The 22,464-nt window shown below is 38.0% G+C and overlaps 1 protein-coding gene across 1 annotated transcript in view; it reads right to left on the reverse strand.

Annotated features, from left to right (window-relative positions):
* Nucleotides 1-21,976, reverse strand: part of MYOM1 (myomesin 1) — a 137,548-nt gene extending 115,572 nt beyond the window's left edge. Inside the window, exons 1-2 of the mRNA XM_007456559.1 lie at nt 21,678-21,976; nt 822-962 (exon numbers count right to left, since the gene is read on the reverse strand). Of these exons, the coding sequence (XP_007456621.1) occupies nt 822-962; nt 21,678-21,976 (440 nt within the window). The remainder of the gene's footprint in view (nt 1-821; nt 963-21,677) is intronic.
* Between the last annotated feature and the right edge of the window lie 488 nt (nt 21,977-22,464).

Raw genomic sequence — 22,464 nt, forward strand, 5'->3', positions numbered from 1 at the left:
GAAGTAGGTCCCAAAATTACAGCCGCATTATTGCCTAGTGATTTTCCTGAGAGCACTTGCCTGGAGAAGACGACCTCATTCTGAACCATCTTAGCTCTGTGAATAATTCTCCATTCAAAGGAAAATAAACAGGGAAGACTCAGAAAGTTCCTGTTAAACTTTAAGTTGGTGTCTTGGACAAGTCTCCTTTCAAGATTCCTTTGTATATATTATCATTCAAAAAAATGTTTATATTATAAACAAATTTGGCATTACACAGACTGGTGATTTAGTGATTATTTTGTTTGAACTTTACCTCAAAATAAATAGCAATCTATTTTACATTTAACAAACATAAGCCAGGCATTATTATGGTGCAATTCTTTTACTTAGTCTACGTTATCTAAGACTTTTTTTTCTTCATAATGATTAATAATTAAAACCACACTGGCAACCAATCTACCTAAACATATCATCTGATTTTTTTCTTTTAGTTCACCCAATATTTTATAGTTTTAACCTTTCTTTCTACTCTAAACATAGTGACTATATATAGAGTCCAAAAACTAGCATCCAATACTCGGCTTCTAATTTCAACTAGTTACATAATTAGAAATAAGTTGCTGATCATCCTCTTTTGTCATATAGCCATCCTATGTGATGGCAAACAGTTTTACAATGAACACATCTCCCTCTGTGCATGGTTCTGAGGTTCCACAGACCTTTCTCAACCAGTACATAGTAAGTGCTCAATAAATGACAGCTGCTATTGTTATTACTACCTGACAACATTTACTCTCCACTTTCTAATAATCAGATCCAGGGAGAAAATCCGTACATACCGTCCTGAGAAAATGGGCACCATGTAGTCACTTGGCAGATTTTCTTTCTTCTCTCCAGAGAGAAGGCTTTTCTTGGCTCTCTTTGTTTGGGGGCTCAACTTGGATGAATAATCTTCTAACATCAGACTGGAATCTGTAAGTCTGAAAAAAAACACCCTAATGTTAGTCTATAATTTAAAAAAATGCTTATAAAAGGAAGTTTTAAGTTTGGGGACGTTTTACAGAATCCTAGACGGCTAATGTTATAAGCATCTTTTATCTTTAGAGCTAGCGTGAGAATGACCTCACATAATGCACTCTATCTAGACACAAGAGAAAAATAAGTCTATAGCAATTTTTAAGAATTGCAGTATAACTGCTTTACAATGCTGTGTTAGTTTCTGCCGCACAGTGAAGTGAATCAGCCATATGCATACACACATCCCCTCCCTCTTGGACCTCCCCCCATCCCACCATCCCACCCAAGTAGCCCATCACAGAGCACCGAGCTAAGCTCCCTGTGCTATACAGCAGGTTCCCACTAGCTATCTATTTTACACATGGTAGTGTATTTATGTCAAATTTCATGGCTTTTTCCCCCTTAAAATTTCGAGGGAAAGTGGCAGTGCTTTGGTAATAGTTCCAAATACCCTTTGCTGTTAAGTTAATGTTGGAAATTTAGGTGGTCTACATAAATGGTTTGGATACATTGTGTATCCAAATGCTTCCAGGGGATTGATACAAAGGCAGATTTTCTGTATTGGGAGCCCAGGCAATTCTGATGCAGGGCCTCTAGGTTCAACCTGAGTTGTATAGACAGACTCCGTCTGAAAGGACACTGGGTTCATCAAACAATAGAGTTAATATACTTTCTGTGAACACACAGCGTCGAGTGACTCGGAAAATTACAGGTTTGATAAAGAACACTTTCCTAGTGCTGTTGCACACAAAAATCGACCCACCCATGGACACTGGTGCGAGTGTACACTTGGAGGTAGTTATTGTTCTAATAAACCAAAAAATGTGTTAGCAGAATGGAAAACATGACAGCAGAGATTGCACCTAGAGAAAAGAATTGATGAAATTAAAAGGACAACCTTAATCTATATAGTTCTTGAATGAAATGAAGTGCATTTTCTTTCAAATGTATGGAATTTGGCATAAATTTCAAAAGTTCATGGACTCTCTGAACAATCCATGGGCTCAGGCTAAAAGCCTCTCGTCTACACTGTAATGAAAGATAGTCACAATAGGAAGCCGTACAGGAACTCTCTGTACTATCCTTGTAATTTTTCTATAGACTTGAACTGATTCTAAAATTAAAAGTTAATATTAAAAAGGTTCCTGGTGTAGAGAAAATTTGAAGAGAAAGTGAAGCATGTGAGTGGTGTGGCATGGAAAAAGCCAGCTGCCCAGTTAAAACAGCAAAACCTTCCAAAGTGTCCAAACCTTGATCCTTTCCAGTCTTTAAAAAGCATTAGCAAAAGCAAAGAGATTACCTAAATCAAAAGAAGACAGCACATATACAGAGTACAAAATGGATACATAATAATGCAAATAATCCTATCCCCTGCTAAGCAAGTAACACAGACCTGCAGGGCTTCTAGGAAGTACAGGGGGTGCAAAGGTAGCCTGAGAGTATAGGGTGGGCTACTGTCTTTAATTCCTGGAGTGGAGTTGTAGCACAGAAATGGCAAACCTTTTCCTCTCCCACTAACTACCCCCTCCCCCAGGGTGAATATCTAGCTCTTATTCTATGATCAGCATTAATGCCAAAGGTTAGAACCTTGAAATCAAACTTGTGGATTGGTTACCAATTGGAAGGCTTAGTGAAATTTGTTCCTGGCTGGCTGTTCCAGGCAGCAGCAAAATGATTGCATTCTATACCCCTAGCAGGTTACAAAGTACAGGCTGTGCTAATACAGGTCTAAGTTTAAAGTGGTATTTTCCTTCACTCCTTTAATTCCATTACTATACAAAATAAAATTAATTATGGAGTCTGTTTCATTTTTTTCTATTTATAGAACATTTTCATTTTCTAATTTTTCTCCTGTTTTTCTGTTTTTGCTCTTTTTACTTTTTACTTTCATTCTACTATCTGCAGTCATATTCCCATGAGCTCATATTTTCAATGTTTATTTATATCAAAACAGCTGTGATTTGTCATTCTTTTTCTTGTACTGTCGTTCCTTTTTTTTCTGTCATTTTCCCTTTAAGATAAACCTTTAAAATGATTCACTTATTACATAGAAAGTGCCAGAATGTGATTATTCCATTCTCACAAGTAAATCACAGCAGATGATTTTTAATAGTTAAACTTTATGGTAAAGATTCATGGTACTATCATCAGTTTTCACATAATATTTCATTTGGAACAAAAGGCTTCAAAAAAGCATTATGATTTTATGTATTATATAGTATTATTTAGAAAATCATATATCATATAGTATTATTTAGAAAATCCAAAGTATTTAGAAAATATCAAACACTTGTTATGCTCTCTAAAGTTTCTTCAAGCTTTTGAATCCTAACAAAAAAAGTGTGTGAAGGATTAGATGTTAAAATACTGTGCCAACAGACTATTTGGTAATGCTAAGTCATTTATCGAAGTTAACAAACAAAACGAAATCAGAGAAACAAAGTTTTAAGGAACTGACTATGCAATAATCAGTGTAACTAATTATTTGAAGGAAAGCCATGTCTATTTTGTTATGACCCAGGAACACTGAAGTCTAACATCTTACTCTATTGAATTTTAAAGTCAAATAATGTTTTTAGAGAAGTTCAATAGAATATGTAAAATTTAAATTTCTTTTTTTTAATTTAAATTTCTTTGAAGTTACATCAAAGAGCTAAATAAGGGCTTGCTAACCTCTTGGGCTTTTAGTTGTATCTAAATTTTGAAAATAATACTCTGTCTTATAAGTCAGTTTCTGAGTGGACACTTAACTTGATATGTATGGATCAATGTGGGTCTTTTAACTATTAAAACTATATTTAACGGGACTTCCGTGGTGGCGCAGAGGTTAAGAATGGTTAAGAATCCCCCTGTCAATGCAGGGGACACGGCCTCAACCCCTGGTCCAGGAAGATCCCACATGCCTCAGAGCAACAAAACCCGTGCGCCACAACTACTGAGCCTGTGCTCTAGAGCCGGTGCGCCACAACTATTGAGCCCACGTGCTGCAACCGCTGAAGCCCATGCACTCGGTGGCTCCGCAACAAGAGAAGCCACCGCACTGAGAAGCCCGTGCATTGCAACGAAGAGTAGCCCCCGCTCGCAGCAACTAGAGAAAGTGCACGTGCGGCAACGAAGACCCAACACACCCAAAAATAAATAAAAATTTTAAAAAAACCCTAAATTTGATGTTCTTTATGTCTTGAATCTTTCTGAACTTCAATTTATGAAGGCAGGGAAATTAAGCTATAGGTAAGGATTGATTTGCGTGTGCATGGTGCACCCATGTGTCTGTAACTGTGTCTAAGTACATCTACCTGTACTCTGCTACTAATTGTGGTATGTCCTCTTAATATGTCTAAAGTTAGCAGAATTTAAAGAAATATCATGGTGTGTATGACATCATCACACCTATGACCAGCAGCACCACAGAGAAGGGATGTAGCTCAGGTACAGACAGCTCCTTCTGTAAATGTTCCAGGGACTCAGAAATAGACTTGCACCTCCATCCAGTTCAAATACTGAACAACAACAACAACAAAAACGACATAACCTTCTGCTCTTACAACTTCATAATTATTCTTAACAGGAATAGCAAGAACAAAACTAATTATAGAATCACAGAACTGGAAGAGATCTCCGGGATATTTATACCACACTCAGTTTATAGATGTGGAAGACCTGGAATATCTTTGTAACTTGCCCAGGTTCATACAGCAAGTTGGTAGGTGAGCTAGGACTAGCATCCACCTAGGTTAGTGCTCTTTCCACTACAGCAGTAGTCTCTAACTTTTGTGACTGAGTCCTCTCAATCCAAAAATATTGGGGGCATGCCACCTATTTATAAATTCTACACATATACTGCTGTATAAATATTCTCACTTTATGAAATATTCAATCAACAGAAAAATTTTATGGGCCAAATTTGACTTTTAAAAAAATACAGAAGTGCTCATATTTCTTCCTACACTTCCATGGCTTGCCTTCATGGATTCCCCACTTTGGGAACCACAACACCATGTCACACTTCCCATAATGACTCTGATGTTGATTTGCTATTCCTGAATTTATTCACATCAATTGATTTATTCACATCACAGTTCAATTAAAAATAAAGCATTAAAAAACTCATTAAACTTTACATGAAGTAAAATGCTAGTTCTTTAAAGTTATGTTGCCCTAGTTCCCCAGGATGAGTAACTTTATTCACACTTATGTTAAGTATGGATCTACTTAATGGCTATATTACTTTCTAAAAAAATTATGACAACCTATCAGCATGTTTCAGAAAAAATGATAGGTTGTAGACACCTATCCCTATATGCCTATGGTTATATTGTATTATTGGTTTCCCTCTCTATCTTTCCCGTTGCCTATGACTATTCAAGGAGGGGGATGGCCTAAGTTACCTTTGTATACTCAGTACTGTGTGCACTGCCTGATGGTGTTCAATAAACTTACTGAATGAAATGAAATCAAGATTCATCCTCCTGTAATCATACGCTGTCTCAGTGATTCTCAACCCTGACTTGCCATCAGAATCAGCTGAGGAGCTGATAAAAATGACCAATGCAGAGGTGAGACTTCTAGTATGGTGGAGTGAGTAGTTCAGCAGTTTCTCTCCCCAAAAAGCCATGATAAAACTGGATACAATTGTCAAAACCAACCCATTCAGGGCTCTGAAAATCAACCAAAGGCATACACTACACTGACAAGTGGTTATTCATAAAAAGATACTGAACTTCAGGTATGAATAAGTGGGAGTCTGTGTGACATTCTTGCCTAGTCTTTCACCACCCCCTTGCTCCCAGCTCAATCCATAAGGTAGTTCTACCAAGGTGGGAAAAGGTGATAAAATCATAACTGCCAGAGGGGTTGACTTGATTTGGAGCAGAGCATGATAAACCTCCACAACCAGCAACATTGTAACATGAGCCATCTAAGTGGCAAACAAACAAGGGAAGACCAGCAGCTCAATCAATCTCAGGATGCAATCGCGGTTGCAGCAAGCAGCAGACTGGCAGGTCAGCCTGAAATTTAACAGGAAGATTTGAAAAATAAGACCACCACGGAGGGACTTCCCTGATGGTGCAGTGGTTAAGAATCCACCTGCCAATGCAGGGGACATGGGTTCAAGCCCTTTTCCGGGAATCCCACATGCCGTGGAGCTACTAAGCCCATGTGCCACAACTACTGAGCCTGTGCTCTAGAGCCCACATGCCACAATCACTGAGCCCGTGTGCTACAACTACTGAAGCCTGCGCGCCTAGAGCCTGTGCTCCACAGCAAAGACAAGCCACCGCAATGAGAAGCCCACGCACCACAACAAAGAGTAGCCCCCGTTCGCGGCAACCAGAGAAAGCCAGCGCACAGCAACGAAGACCAACGCAGCCAAAAGAAAAAAAGACCACCATGGGGGCCTTCCTAAGCTCTCCGTGTTCCTGAATAGAAAAAAACTGGAGAGGGCTCAGGTTATCCATACATTACTGGTTAACTGTAAACCTGTGTACATGTGCAGAGGAGAGACAAGAGAGTCTAGAGGTAAGCAAATCCAGGGCATACATACTTTAAAATTACCTGAATTTCAAATGTGCCCCACAACACACACAGAGATCTATTGTCAGAAGATGGAACCTTTACTGTCTTGAGATGTTTGAGCACAGTGTCTGACCATTCATTGATTGGCCATTAATCTATGCAAATACAAGGCAATCCCTATGAATTCAGGCTTAAAAATGAGAATGACAATTTTTAAAAAAAACTAAAAGAGACATCAGCAGTAACACAGTGCTAGGTAAACAGATTCTACAAATGTGTTTAGGCAAGTAATTAAACAAAAACAAAACAGAGCAACAACACATTTAGGGAAAAATTCAGAATCCAGAATTACTATAGTATATTATCTAACAGGTCCCATTTTCTTTTTTTTTTTTTGGCTGTGCTGGGTCTTTGTTGCTGTGTGTGGGTTTTCTCTAGTTGCAGCGAGCGGGGGCTACTCTTCGTTGCGGTACATGGGCTTCTCATTGCGGAGGCTTTCTTGTCGCGGAGCCCAGGCTCTAGGCACGTGGGCTTCAGTACTTGTGGCTCGCGGGCCCTAGAGTGCAGGCTCAGTAGTTGTGGCACACGGACTTAGTTGTTCTGTGGCATGTGAGATCTTCCTGGGCCAGGGACTGAATCTGTGCCCCCTGCGTTGGCAGGTAGATTCTTAACCACTGTGCCACCAGGGAAGCCCCCAACATGTCCCATTTTCAATTACAACAAAAATTATGAAACATGACAAGAAATAGGAAAGTGTGACACACACCAGCAGAAAAAATCAGTAAATAAAAATTGTCTCCAGGTGCACCCTGATGTTGGATTTAGCAAACAAAGACTTCAAAGCAGTAATAAGAAATAATTTCAAAGGCCAATAAAGGAAACCATGTTTAAAGAATTAAAGGAAAGTATTATAATAATGACCCAAAAAGAGAGAATGTCAACAAAGAGATAGGAATTATAAAATAGAAGCAAATGAATATTTTGGAGTTTAAAAGTACAATAACTTAAATGAAAAATTTATTAAAGGGACTCAACAGATTTTATATAGAAGAATTAAAAAAAATCAGTGGACCTGAAGATAGAAATAATCTAATAAAAAAAAAAAAAACAGAAAAAGAATGAAGAAAAAATTTTAAAGCCTCAGAGATCTGTTAGACAACATCAAACATACCGATATATGAGTCATGGTAGTACTGGAAAGAGGAGAGAGAGAGAAAAGGTAGGAAAATATATTTGAAGAAATAATGGACTAAAATTCCCCAAACTTGATGAAAATATTAATCTATGGATCCAAGATACTCAACAAACCCAAGTATGATACTCAGAGATACACATGTAGTTATATCATATATAGTCAAACTGTTGAAAGCCAAAGTCAGAGAGAAAACTTCAAAGCACCAAGAGTAAAATGATTCATCACATACAAGAGAACAATATATTAATGATTGACTTCACATCAGAAACGATACAACCCACAGGCATTCATATGACATATTCAAGTGCTGGGGGAAAAAGTAAATCAAGAATTCTATATTCAACAAAACTATTACTCAAAACTGAAAGCAAAGACATTGCCAGACAAAGACCAAGAGAATCCATTGCTAGCAGACCTGTCTTATAAGAAATGCTAAAGCAAATCCCTCAGGTTTAAAGGAAATGACACCAGACAGTAATTTGAATCCACACCAAAAAATAAAGAGCACCAGGAAGTAAATAACTGGATAAATATATAAGCATACATATATTTCTATTTTCTTAAATTCTTTGAAAGACATAAGATTACATAAAACAATACTTATCACACTGCACCGTTGGGTTTATAACATATATAGTTGTAAGGCATATGATAATAGTACAAAAGATAAGGGAGGAAATGGAACTATATTGGAGCAAAGTTTCTAAATTTTACTGGTATGAAGTTAATATAAATCTGAAGTAGATTGTGATTAGTTAATATGTATATTATAATTTCTAAAGCAATCCCTTAAGAAAATAATAAAAAATAGAGTCAAGAAAGAAAGGAATTAAATGGTACACTAAAAATATCTATTTAACACAAAACAAGGCAGTAAAGGAGAAACAAATGAACAAAAGAGATATGAGATATGCAGAAAAAAATTAAAAAACTGGTAAACATAAGTCCAACCATAGCAGTAATTTTATTAAATGTGAATGGATTAAAAACTCCAAGGAACAGCAGAGATTGTCAGAATGAATTTTTAAAAATCCAACTATATGCTGCTATAAGAGCCACATTCTAAATTCAAAGACACATATTGTTAAAGTAAAAGGATGAAAAAGATATACCATGAAAATAATAACCATAAGGAGCTGGAGTGGCTATATTAATATCAAACAAAATATACTTTTAACTAGGAAATATTACTAGAGACAGAGAGGGACATTTCATAATAATAGGAAGGTCAATTCCTCAAAAAAATATAACAATTATAAATGTACATGCATCTACCAACAGAGCCCTAAAATATATGAAGCAAAAAATGACAGAATTGAAAGAAAAAATAGAAAATTGAAAATAGCTGGAGATTTCAATACTCCACTTTCAATAACTGATAGAACGACTAGAGAAAAATCAGCAAGGACATAGGAGACTTGAATAACACTCTCAATCAACTTGATACAACTGACCTTTCTAGAATACTTTACCCAATGACAACAAAGTACATATCCTTTTAAACATTCTCCAGGAGAATTTATATGCTAACTCACAAAACAATCTCAATCCATTTAAATGAATTTAAACCATACAAAATATATTCTCTGATAACAGAAAAATTAAGTAAAAATCTACAACAGTAAGAAATTTAGAAAATCCTCATATATCAGGAAACTAACAACATACTTCTAAATTACCCACAAGGGAAAAGAAATCACAAGGGAAATTAGAAAGTATTTTGAACTACATGAAAACAAAAACACAACATATCAAAATTTATGGGATAAAGCTAAAGCAGTTATTAGAGGTAAGTTTATAGCTTTAAGTGTCTATATTAGAAAAGAAGAAAAGTCTCAAATTAATAACTTAAGCTTTCATTGTAAGTTAGAAAAAAATTAAATATGAAGCAAGTAGAAGGTAGATATAATAAGATTAGGGAGGAAATCAATAAAATAGAACAACAATAGATAAAATCAGTGAAACGAAAGTTGGTTCATTGAAAAGATCAAGAAAATTGACAAACCTTTCACTAGATTAACCATGAAGAAACAGAGAAGACACAAATTATCAAGAACAAGAATAAAAGAGGAGACCACTACCAACCCCACATAAATTAAAAGGCTCACAAGGAAGTATGATAAATGCACTTATGCCAAAAATTTAGACAACTTAAATGAAATGAAAAAATTCCCATAAAGATTCAAACTACAAAAACTAACTCAAGAAGAAATTAAAAATCAGAACAGATCAATAACAAGTAAAGAAACTGAATTAGAAATTTAAAATCTTTGCACAATGAAAAGCCCAGGCCCATATGGTTTCACAGATGAATTCCATGGAATATGTAAAGAAGAAACAAACAAATCATTTCCATGTATTTTCAAAAACAGAAGAGAAGGGAACACTTCCCAACTTATTCTATAAGGCCAGTATTACCTGATATCAAAGCCAAACCAAAACATTGTAATAAACAAACAAACAAACAAAAACACAGACCAATAGCCTTCAAGAACACAGGTACAAAAATCCTTCACAAAATATTAGTAAACTGAATCCAGCAACATATAGCCAAGTGGTATTTATTCCAGGAATGCAAGATCGATTTAACATTTGAAAATCAATCAGTGTAATATACCATATTAACAGAATAAAAAACAAAAAAAATTATCACCTCAATAGATGCAAAAGAAGTATTTGACAAAATTCAGCATTCCTTCATGTTAAAAACTCTCAACAAAAGAGGAATAGAAGGGAAGTTCCTCAGTCTGATAAAGACCATCTATGAAAAATCTAGAGCTAGTATCATATCTAATAGTAAAAAACTTAAATCCTTTCTTCCTAAGACAGTAACAAGACAGGAACAAGGGTGTGATATTTGCTCTTGCCACTTCTCTTCAACATTGTACTGAAGTTCACATTATACTGAAGAATAGCCAAGGCAATTATTAAAAATAAAATTGAAAAAATTGGATAGCAAGTCTACCTTTAGTTATGGATGATATAATCCTATATGTAAAAACTGCTAAGGAATACACACACACACACACATGCTACTACTAATAAATGAGTTCAGCAAGGTAACAGGATACAGAATCAAAACACAAGAATCAATTATACTTCTGTTTACTAGCAATGAACAATGCAAAAATAAAATTAAGATAACTCCATTCACAATACTATCAAAAAGAATAAAATATTTAGGAATAACTTTAACATAGAAGTATAACACTTCTACATTGAAAATTACAAAACATTATGATAAGTGAAACAAAATCTAAATAAATAAATATCCCATGTTCACGGATTGAAAGAGTCAACATTGTTAAAACACACATTTTTCAAAATTGATTTACAGTTTCAACATAATTCTTATCATATTGCCAGCAGACTTTTCTCTTTGTAGAAATTAACAAGGTGATCTTAAAATTTATATGGGAATATGAAGGAATTACATAGGCAAGATTTTTTATTTTTATTTTTTGTAGAAGAGGAACTAAGTTTGAGAACTCACATCTACCAATTTCAAAACTCTTTATAAAGCAATAATAATTAAGAAAGTGTGGTGCTGGCATAAGGACAGGCATACAGATCCATGCAACAGAATTGAGAGTCCATATATAAACCTTTTTACTTATGGTCAGTTAAGTTTTGATAAAGGTGCTAAGGAATTTAAGGGGGTAAGGATAGTCTTTTCAACAAATGGTGCTGGGACAATTGTATATCCATAAGTGAAGGGATGGATTTAGAACTTTACTCAACATCACATACAAAAAATTCATTCAAGCAGCCGCATAGCACAGGGAGATCAGCTCGGTGCTTTGTGACTGAGGGGTGGGATAGGGAAGGTGGGAGGGAGGGAGATGCAAGAGGGAAGAGATATGGGAACATATGTATATGTATAACTGATTCACTTTGTTATAAAGCAGAAACTAACACACCATTGCAAAGCAATTATACTCCAATAAAGATGTAAAAAAAATTTTTAAATTTTTAAAAATTAATTCAAAATGGATTATTTCTAAATGTAAAGTAAAATTATAAAACTCAGAAGATAAGAGAAATTCTTTATGATATTGAGTTAGAGTTCTTAGATATAACATGAAAAGCATGATTAAAAAAGGAAAAAAAGTGATGAACTGAATTTCATCAAATTTAAAAGTTCTGGTCTTTGAAGGACACTGTTAAAAGAATGAAAAGACAAGTCACAGAATGAGAGAAAATATTTGCAAACACTAATAAAGGAATTGTATATAAAATATTTAAATAACTCTAATGATTCAATAATAAGCAGAAAAAAATCCAATTTAAAAACGGGCAAAAGATTTGAGCGGGCATTTCACCAAAGAAGATACACAAATGGCTACCATGCACATTAAAAAGATGGTCAACATCGTTAGCCATTAAGTAAGCACAAGTTAAAACCACAATGAGACCCCACTACACACCCAAAAGAATGGCTATAAAAAATAAGACAGAAAATAAGTAATGTGGATAAACTGGAATCCTTGTACCTTAGTATGTGAATGTAAAATGGTATAGCTGCTTTGGAAAAGAGTAGTTTCTTGTAATGTTAAACATAAACTTAGCACACAACCCAGCTGATATTTTAGAATGTGCAAGAGAAGGTTCACTTCAAACAGAAAGCCTTAACTTTCTGTAATAATTTCATTTATTCAACAGAAAACTTATTTAGTATCCACTGTGTGCACAATAGCGTGCTTGAAGCTGGGGTGTGAGGGGGATATGAAGATAAATTAGATAAATTAATGACTCCTGTTAGGACTTCTCTGGTGGTGCAATGGTTAAGAATCTGCTTGCCAATGCAGGGGACACGAGTTCGAGCCCTGGTCCAGGAAGATCCCACATGTCACAGAGCAACTAAGCCTGTGCGCCACAACTACTGAGCCTGTGCTCTAGAGCCTGTGAGCCACAACTACGGAAGCCCACACACCTACAGCTCATGCTCCGCAACAAGAGAAGCCACCACAATGAGAAGCCTGCGCACCACAGCGAAGCATAGTCCCCGCTCTCCCGCAACTAGAGAAAGCCCGTGCGCAGCAACGAAGACCCAACACAGCCAAAAGTAAATAATAAAATAAAATTAATTAATTAAAGTAAAAAAAAACTCTTGTTTTCTGAGAGCTTTACCATCTAGTAGGGGAGTAAATGCTACCAGGCCTGATGTGTTGAATTATATCAATCATGGAAGGAAGGATGGAAGGACAGAAGGAAGGCAGGCAGATAAGCAGAAAGATTAGAGCAAACAAAAGCTGAATTCACAGGCTTGGAGGCAATTTCTGTCTGGGGTTATCAGGGAATCCTTTGTGGAAGAGCTGGACATTAAAAGATGGGTAGGTCATCCCAGGATGACACAGAGATATGTGCAAAACCTTGAAAATAGAAGTTCCATTTTCATTGCTGACTTATCTATGTGTTGCCATTAGACTTTACCGAGTCGCCACAAAGGAACTGAACTCATTTTTATTATTCTAACAATTTTCCTTTAAAATCGCCTCTTCGTATATATTTACAACCTAGCACTGCTGCGTATAAACAAAATGCTCAGCTGTTTCCCAGAAGGGAGGAAAAGGTGGTGGTTTTACTGAACTATGGGTCAGCTTCTAGAAAACTGCCCTTCTTGGGTGTCTTTGGTCATTTGGTCAGCCCCTCCTCCTCAGGGCTTCTGGGATCTGAGGGTCCATCTCTTTCATCTCCAGAACCCCCTGGAGGGTCAGGAACAAGCACTTGGAGTTTGTAGTCTCTTTTCTCATTTCTATCTTTCTATCAGCTGCATTTTTCCCTGTTGCAAAACTTGAAAGACTGTATTTTCCCTGGGTTTTGTGAAAGGTTGTTTTGGGTCTACTTTTGATATACAGCAGCTTCATCCTACGCGCCTCCTTTGGTATGGGTATCAAGTCAGCCTCAACACTTTCTACTGACCTTTGGATTCTCCTGTTTCCCAATCTAAACATTTAAGGAACTTTTAGGAGAACATCAAAGTTAGTGGATAAGCAGGAGGCTTTGAGTCCTTTTCTCACTAATATACTTTCCAGAGAAGGTCTCTTATAAGATACAAGCACAAATTTAGTTTGATCAACATCATCCTTGAAATTTACTGACATGCAGTATCATAATAAATAACAGTCCCTTGGCCTTTCTTTCTGTCTTTGCATTATTTACCTTATAGTTATCCTGTTTTCCTCTCTATTTCAGTCTCTCAGCATAAAAATATCTTTTTTATTTTTTTTATTTTTATTTATTTTTAATTAATTAATTTATTTTTGGCTTTTTTGGGTCTTCGTTGCTGCATGCGGGCTTTCTCTAGTTACGGAGAGCAGGGGCTTCTCTTCATTACAGTGTGCAGGCTTCCCATTGTGGTGGCTTCTCTTGTTGCAGAGCATGGACTCTAGGCACGCAGGCTTCAGTAGTTGTGGCTTGCGGGCTCTAGAGCACAGGCTCAGGAGTTGTGGCGCACGGGCTTAGTTGCTCTATGGCATGTGGGATCTTCCTAGACCAGGGCTTGAACCTGTGTCCCCTGCATCGGTAGGCGGATTCTTAACCACTGTGCCACCAGCGAAGCCAAAATATCTCATTTTTAGTTTTTAAAAAATTTTAGTTACTTAAATAGTAATATAACCACAATTTTTCTTCTATTTATTGCCCTATTGTTTCCATTATTTAAATTTCCGCTGACAAGTAACATTTTACTCTCCTTTTTAGTAATTTGCCACAGCTAATGTATAGATAGACATGATCTAAAAACAAATACCAGGGGGGTCTGAACCACTTCTCAACATGAATGTTAGAATAGTCATGCTCTAGAAAAAGCTAGTGGGTTAAACACTGAGAGACAAATCTTTATGGTTATCACATACACCCTTCAGTTTCTATCCATTCCTGGCTATTTTAGAAATTAATTTAACCCAACTGAGTGAGTATGGCCCATTTTTAAGCAGAAGTGAAAGAATCCACTCTGTATTTCCTAGATATATTATGCAGGACACTTGACCATAGTATCAGGAGATGCCTTATAGAGTCTAGGTCTGTGGACTGAAAATTGTCCAGGGTTAGTCAAAGTTAGCCTTATTAACTTATTTATAAGGCAGCCCAGAAACCCACATTCCATCCCACTCAGGATGGTCGCTAGGGTTGACTAGACTTTGCATGAAGGTTACCTTCCTCATTTGAGGTGCTCCTGCTATCTCCTGTTTCATCTAGAAAGGCTGCTGTGGAAAAGGTCAAGCCTGCAGCAAGGGCTCCTTGGGCTCCCACAGCTCGGAGAGCTCTCCGGGGAGGCTCAGTTACACTCACTGCTCGGCCAGCAGTGGACAGAGTTAACATGTTACCTCTGAGCGATGGGAGGTAACTGCATGGCCCTTCCTCCACCTTTGGCTACTCATTCTATTCCCACTATATGAGGGGACATGTCTTCCTTCTCACAGCCTGATTCACCTGCCTATGGAAGATTAATGCCATTCTGCGGGTATCTTGTATCATCTAAACTTGAATTTAACCTGCAAAAGAGCCTGATGAATAGTATTTTCAATGTAGAAACAAAGCAAACGAAGCAGAGAATGAATCACGTCTTTCTGGGCCTCAGTGTATGTTATCTGTGGAAGGAGGGGCTTGAATTAGATGAGCTCGTGGTCTCTTCCTGCCATTCCCCAATTCTATGGATCTACAAATTGCCAATTGTAGGAAACTGGTATCACCAGGAATGATACTTCCAGTTCTCTCTCTGCAAACAAGCTGCAGGTTTACAGCAATTAGAGTCAGAGATTGATGCGTGGTGAAGGCTACTCTCTTTGGATGCAGCGTTTATTTTGGGGATTCAGAACACAACTCAGTTGCCTTTTAAAGAAGGAACTGGCAATAAACCTGTCCACTTCTGGGCAGAATAAAAAAAGAATAACTGGCTTTCTGCTTTCATTAGATGTTTCCCCTGATCTTCTCCTGTCATATAGGAAGTAATATGACTCATCATTTTCTTAGTACTTAAATTCTGGAAGACAAATCCCAGAATGTTGTATTTGCTACCCAGAAACTTATGGTGCCTTTTCCTTATATATAATAGTTAAATCTTTCTTTAGAGAAGAGGATATATCTTAATCCTTCCTACCCTATTCTATTTTTTTTTTTTTTTTTTTTTTTTCTTGCGTTATGCGGGCCTCTCACTGCTGTGGCCTCTCCCATTTGCGGAGCACAGGCTCCGGACGCGCAGGCTCAGCGGCCATGGCTCACGGGCCCAGCCGCTCCGCGGCATGTGGGATCTTCCCGAAACGGGGCACGAACCCGCGTCCCCTGCATCGGCAGGCGGACTCCCAAGCACTGCGCCACCAGGGAAGCCCCCTACCCTATTCTATTTTTTATTGCTTCCATAACATTTATTACCTTTAGCATGATTTAAATTCATTGTCCTTTTTATTATATTTATTGTTTATGACCTATCTCTCCATGCTCCAAGAGAGCAGGAATCTTTGTCAGATTTATTCAGTAATTCATCCCAAGCACCGAGAGCAGTGCTTAGCACACAGGAGGCACACAGTAAATATTTACTGAATGAATGAACAATACCTAAACCTCACTAAACGGTCCCTATGTGCCTGCTATTATACTACACACCTTACATGATTATCTCTTTTAGGGCTGCCAACATGAACAACAATCATTTTCCTCATTTTACAGATGAAGAAACTGAGAGTTTACAGGCATATCCAAAGTCGCAAGTGTAATCGCATGTAAGTAAAGGCTTGTTTGACCCCAAAGACTATCCACTTGCCCTTACGTTAGAACATCTAGAAATGGAGATATAGAAAACGGACACTAATCAGATACCCATAGCTGAGGTCAAGACACACAAATGTCCACAAGGCAGCAGACTTCTTTGGTAGCATCTTTTGAAACCACACTGGGGTGGGAAAGGGAGCAAGTCTTCAGGTCCCCCTCAGTCCCTGCTGTAATCAGATCCATCAATAAAAGAGAGGGGTTTGTGTTTTGCGGTCTCTGTTTTTAGCATTGGTATCTTCTGTGAGAATTACAACTGGTTTGAACATTAGCACGTTCTTTGCAAAGTCCAGAAGTTTCAAAAGAGGTTATGATCTGGGTAACAACCAAGGGTCAATCAACGTGACAATGTGACATGAGTGTAGGTAAGGGGCACAATTTAAGGTTAGGTAAGGGGCACAATTTAAGATTAGGCACGGTGCCCAGGGCAAGTCACTCATGTTTCAGTTTTCTTATTCCCAAACTGGTGTCTTCCAGAGCCCTTGTGAGTCTCCAGGTCTGATTCTAAGTGACAGTTAAAGAGTGTGTAAGGTTCCAGGTTTGGCATTCACAATGCCCCTGGGATTTTCTAGCTATTGTTTCTACCTATTGTTCCCTGCTCTAAATCTTGGTTTCTCCAGGAGAAGCAGGGGAAAGAAAAGTAAGCAAAACTACACATTGATGCTTCAAGAAAAATATGGTAGCCATGTAGTCAAGGGGAGTTACTGGGAACTTGTAGAAAGGGCGGGGGACTTGGGGTAGGTTGGGGTGCTCAAGTCACTATTCCACTATTTATTAGTGTAAGGAAGAAAAGTCATTTAATCTCTTTGGTCTCCAATTCTCTCATTTTTTAAAAAAATATTTTCTTATTCTTTGTACATTTTTTTGTGCTATTTTTAAAATTTGTTTATTTATTTATTTATTTGGCTGCATGGGTCTTTGTTGCTGCGCACAGGCTTTCTCTAGTTGTGGCAAGCAGGGGCTACTCTTCGTTGCAGTACACGGGCTTGTCATTGTGGTGGCTTCTCTTGTTGAGGAGCACAGGCTCTAGGCACGCAGGCTTCAGTAGTTGTGGCTTGCGGGCTCAGTGGTTGTGGCTCATGGGCTCTAGAGCACAGGCTCAGTAGCTGTGGCACACGGGCTTAGTTGTTCCGCAGCATGTGGGATCTTCCCAGACCAGGGCTCGAACCCGTGTCCCCTGCATTGGCAGGCAGAGATTCTTAACCACTGCACCACCAAGGAAGTCCCTCCAATTCTCTCATTTGAAAAATGAGGATAATAATTTCTACTTCTCAGAGTTACTGTAAAGTGGTATAGAGCATGCTATGCTGAACGGCATCATATGGGCTGGATTTTAATCTGTTTAGAATCAGACAATCTGATGCCTACCATTACCACAGAGGGTTGAGGGGCCCATCACCCAAGAACTGTGCTGTGTTGTTCTCTGGTTTCTGGAAGTTATTCAATTCTACTTATCAAGTATAACAAAATATTTCTTTTTTACTCCCATCTTACTCAAAAGAAAGGATGGCACCCTGATTTCCATATACCACATTCCCTGTAAACATCTTCCTTATTTCATCCTAATTCCTTAGAAAGCGATCCTCAGGTCACACATTGGGCTGTCTGATATTTATATGTAGACTTTTTAGTGCAGTGGTTGTGACCTTTGTTGAACCACAGAGTTCTCTGAGAATCTGATAAAAGCTAGGGTCCTTCTCAGCAAAAAAAAAAAAAAAAATTTCATCTGAGCCTAATTTTGCATATAATTTGAGATCATCCAAAACTCTGTTGAAACCTACTCATGGACAGAGGCTAAAAACCCTTGCCTAATGGTTGCGAAGTGGTCATGAGTACCATTTCTCCTTTAATCTCTAATAGTATTTGTGAATTACTAACATAAAACAACAGTCTTGTATCATTTTGTTTTCCTGAATTACTTTCTTTAATTTAGTTTTTTTTTTTTTCTCACTGTGACTAAGGACAAAAGCATTTAGAATAAGCCTTCCAGAATTTATTTTATAACCCTTGGCTCAGAATGCAATTGGTAAACCAATCTGAGCTAAAACCACACTGACTCTGAACAAGCCATTGTTCTTAAGTCTTAACTGAGGTCAGCCAAGTCCTGAGCACGTATAAATCTCCATAGTTTCCGCTTTACTACTGGACATCTAACTACAAAGCAGAGGCTAAAAATAGATCAAGCCTAGTGTTCATATACACTCCACAGAATTGCATTTCCAACCCCACATGTGTTTTAATTAACAACACTCTTCGCAACCAAAGAGAGACTTCATTTAGCAGGGAAAAGTTGATCCACTTTGAAAAAGTTAAAACACAACCTGAAGGAATTATGAAGATTTTGAAATGTTCAAAGAATATCATCTGCTCCTGTTAGCTCTAGGTCTAAAATACCCCTAGGATTAGGTTAGCTTTCTTTTCTTTTACATTGCATTACACAAAGGAGAAAATATTGACATCCTCTTCCCTTTCTTGTTTCTAGGTCTACATTTCTACTAAGTAGAGTTGTTCAAGCATAGCAAGCCATTAATAAATACCTACCTACCTACATAAATACTTATAGAGCAAGAAGGAAGATGTGAGGTCGAGTATAGAAAAATAATTACATTTCTGCTGCCTACAGAAAGTTTATTATCTGAGGCTCTTTATAGTTAAAATGGCTGTCTTCCAAAGATAATATAGAGCAAATGTTTTCTGGATAAAATATAAAGATGCTCAAAATTTCAATTACTAATGTTAGATATAATTTATCGGTTGTAAATAAATATGAATATTGCATCTGTGGTTAAAAAAAGAATTTGTATAAAATTAAAATAATTTTAACAAAATTTAGCAATAGAGTTTAAGAAGTAAAACTCTTTGAATTACAGATTCATAAAACTCTGTAGCCTCTACAGCATTGGGGGAATGAAATAAGTACACAAGGAGTTACCTTAACAACTGCATGGTAATAAAAATACCCATTTTCTACACTTTCTATAGACTTGGCACAGACAGACCAGGAAAATGGATATTTAAAACATAATCCTCTCTATTACAGGACAGCTGTTTCCTAAATGAGGTTCTTAAACATATGTATGGGACATTCTTCAGGAGAACACAATGATACTGTCACATAGCATGGTGCTCATTCCTATTTCCTTTGGAAGGCAGGTATTTGAAACAAGAGCTAAAAGAAAGGAATTCACCTCCTCACTGACAATACTTCCATATTTGCAGCTAATTTGAGGTCCTTATGAATATCCCCTGGCACACATGACCCATGAAAGTGAGATTGCAAAACGATCCTGTTCCATTTTAAATGGAATTTCAGAACGTTGCCATCACACATTCCAGGTAAACTCCAGAGACTCTGGTACTGAACATGCAGAAGCTCCCAGGAGGTCAATGTCAGTGCCCAGGAATCACAGCCGTGGATCACGTACTTCAGAAATTGTCCTTACATACAAGCCACCATATTATTTCCTCAGTAACTTTTTTAATTCCCAGAAATAAACACCTTCTCCAGTTGCCCTAACAGATATTTTGTGGACTTAAATTTTGTAAGACAAAATTATATCTGTCTATAACAAATAATGCAACCTATGCCAGATGGAGGAGGTTTGAGGCAGCAGGTGATTACTGATCACATAGCCCAGGAATTTTTCTGTTTTGAAGTTCAGCAATTCTTTCTGTGGACTATAGATAGATGTTTAATAAAATCACATGAATCTTGCAAATGTGTTTTAATCCCCATGACACATTTTGCTCTGGATATGGAGAAAATAAAAATTGGCTTGGACTGAGAAATTATCTGCCCAGCATTTATCAGGCTGGAACAACAAACACAGAGAAACCAAGCTCAAGGTTCACAGGAAACGTGTCTCCCGGGGACACTGCTGCAGTAGAGGGTTGTGATAACTTCCTCCTTGAGTGACTACAGGCTCACCGAGAAAATTTCTTCTCTAATATCAAATATTATCAGTAGGCTTGCTGTTTGAAATTTTATCAGGAAGAATGAGGCATTGCCTTCTTCTGTGGAGGAGTTGCTGTTGACACAGAGAAGCAGCCTCAGTTCCCAGCCCAGGTGCTGAGCTCCACACAAAAGGTTTCTAGATACAACAGTCCTCATTTATCTCAACTTGACTGTTTCCAAAGCATCAGGACACTGGATTCATTTTTCAGACCAGACCTGCCTCTAAACTCCACACTTCCTAGAATCCTACTGAAACTCTCTTTTCCTCTGGTGTGTGGTCTCCCTCATTGCAATGGGTTAAATCTAATTTTGTCAGAGTACCAGTTTGCTCCTGGTATTCTTAGGCTGACTGAGATAGGGCCATGTTTTTATAAAATGCCCTGACTAAAGAAAATGTTTGCTGCTTGAATAATAGCTAGGAATTTTAACCTTGGCTTTCATATATTGAAAGAATAGAACACATCTCTGCTGTAGTTTGGGATCCTGTGGTCTGTGAATTTCAAATTCTATTCTCATCTATGACTTCCCTGGTGGCACAGTGGTTAAGAATCCGCCTGCCAATGCAGGGGACATGGGTTTGATCCCTGGTCAGGGAGGATCCCACATGCCACGGAGTAACTAAGCCCGTGAGACACAGCTACTGAAGCCTGCGCACCTAGAGCCCGTGCTCTGAAACAAGAGAAGCCACCACAATGAGAAGCTGTGCACCACGACGAAGAGTAGCCCCTGCTCGCTGCAGCTAGAGAAAGCCTGTGCGTAGCAATGAAGACCCAACACAGCCAAAAATAAATAAATAAAATTAATTAATTAAAAATAAATAAATAAAATTGGAAGTTAAGACTCTGCCTGAGCATTTCTTTAAAAAAAAAAAAATTCTATTCTCATCTAAGTTGAAATGTTCTCAGGACCAGGAAACCTGCTGTGAGTATTGAAATGAGGTTTCCTGGCTCTGCTGCTGCTGAATATTGAACACGACTTGCGGCAAAACTTCTCTGCTTCTAGCAATATCGCAGATGGCAATTCAAGCAAGATATCCCAGGGTGGCTGTGAAGCTTTTCGTGAAACTCAGAGAAGGAAGGTAAAGGGAAATCGTAGACATAAGTCCCAGGCCTCCCAAAACATGGCCTTGCTCCATACCTGGTTTAAAGGTAGGGCTGCCAGTAAGAAGATAAGAAAATGTGACATGGGGAAGTTATTCAGAGAATGTGGCTTTGCCCTAAATTTGTAAGGCTGCTTTGGACATACCCGTGGGAGTAGCCATAGTCGTAGGCTGAGGCAGCCTTCTGACTGACTGCAGATGAGAGGGCAAACTCGGAGGCCCGGGAAGCCTGCTGCTGGTAGGACGTGGTGGATGCCTGGCTGAAGGCCTCGGACTTCTGGCGGTGGGCAGCGGAGGAGCGGCTGCTGTAGGCAGTGGAGCCGTGGGTGTAGATGGCCGAGCTTTTCTTCTCCTGCTGGTACTGGCTCATGGTGGTGCGAAGGTTTTTGTTGTGGTAGCTGCGATCATAGTGCTCGTGAAGTTTCTGATAAAAAGGCAGAGACATCATGTGCCCCCAGGGAACCAGGCAATCTACAAGAAAGCAACAGTTTGGGGGTGAACTATTAAGGAACAAACCCAACAGAACAAGTCATCTAAACCAACATGTAAAAATTAATACTCTTTTATCTGTTCCAAAGAGTAAGTGGAAACAGATGTGAAGGTTAGTTTAGCTGGTTACTCAATAAATTCCTTGCTTCATAGCCCAGATGTACCCCCTCCTATCATTGTACTGTCTTCTCCTTCTTTTTTTAAATACCTAGGAGATCTTTACAAAGTTTCCCTATTGTGCTTTTTCCTTAGACCTTTCATAGCATATATTTCTAATTTTTTGGCATTTCATTCTGACAGGGGCTTCATCTGAGAGAATATGTAATGATGGAGAGTCTGCGTCCAGCCAACGTGGTTTTCATTCAACAAATAATTACTGAGAACCTATTTTGAGCCTGGTACTATTCCAGCACAGGAAATACAGAGATGAACAAAACAAACAAA

The sequence above is a fragment of the Lipotes vexillifer genome, unplaced genomic scaffold (assembly GCF_000442215.2).
Source record: "Lipotes vexillifer unplaced genomic scaffold, Lipotes_vexillifer_v1.1 scaffold429, whole genome shotgun sequence".
Lineage (NCBI taxonomy): Eukaryota > Metazoa > Chordata > Mammalia > Artiodactyla > Lipotidae > Lipotes > Lipotes vexillifer.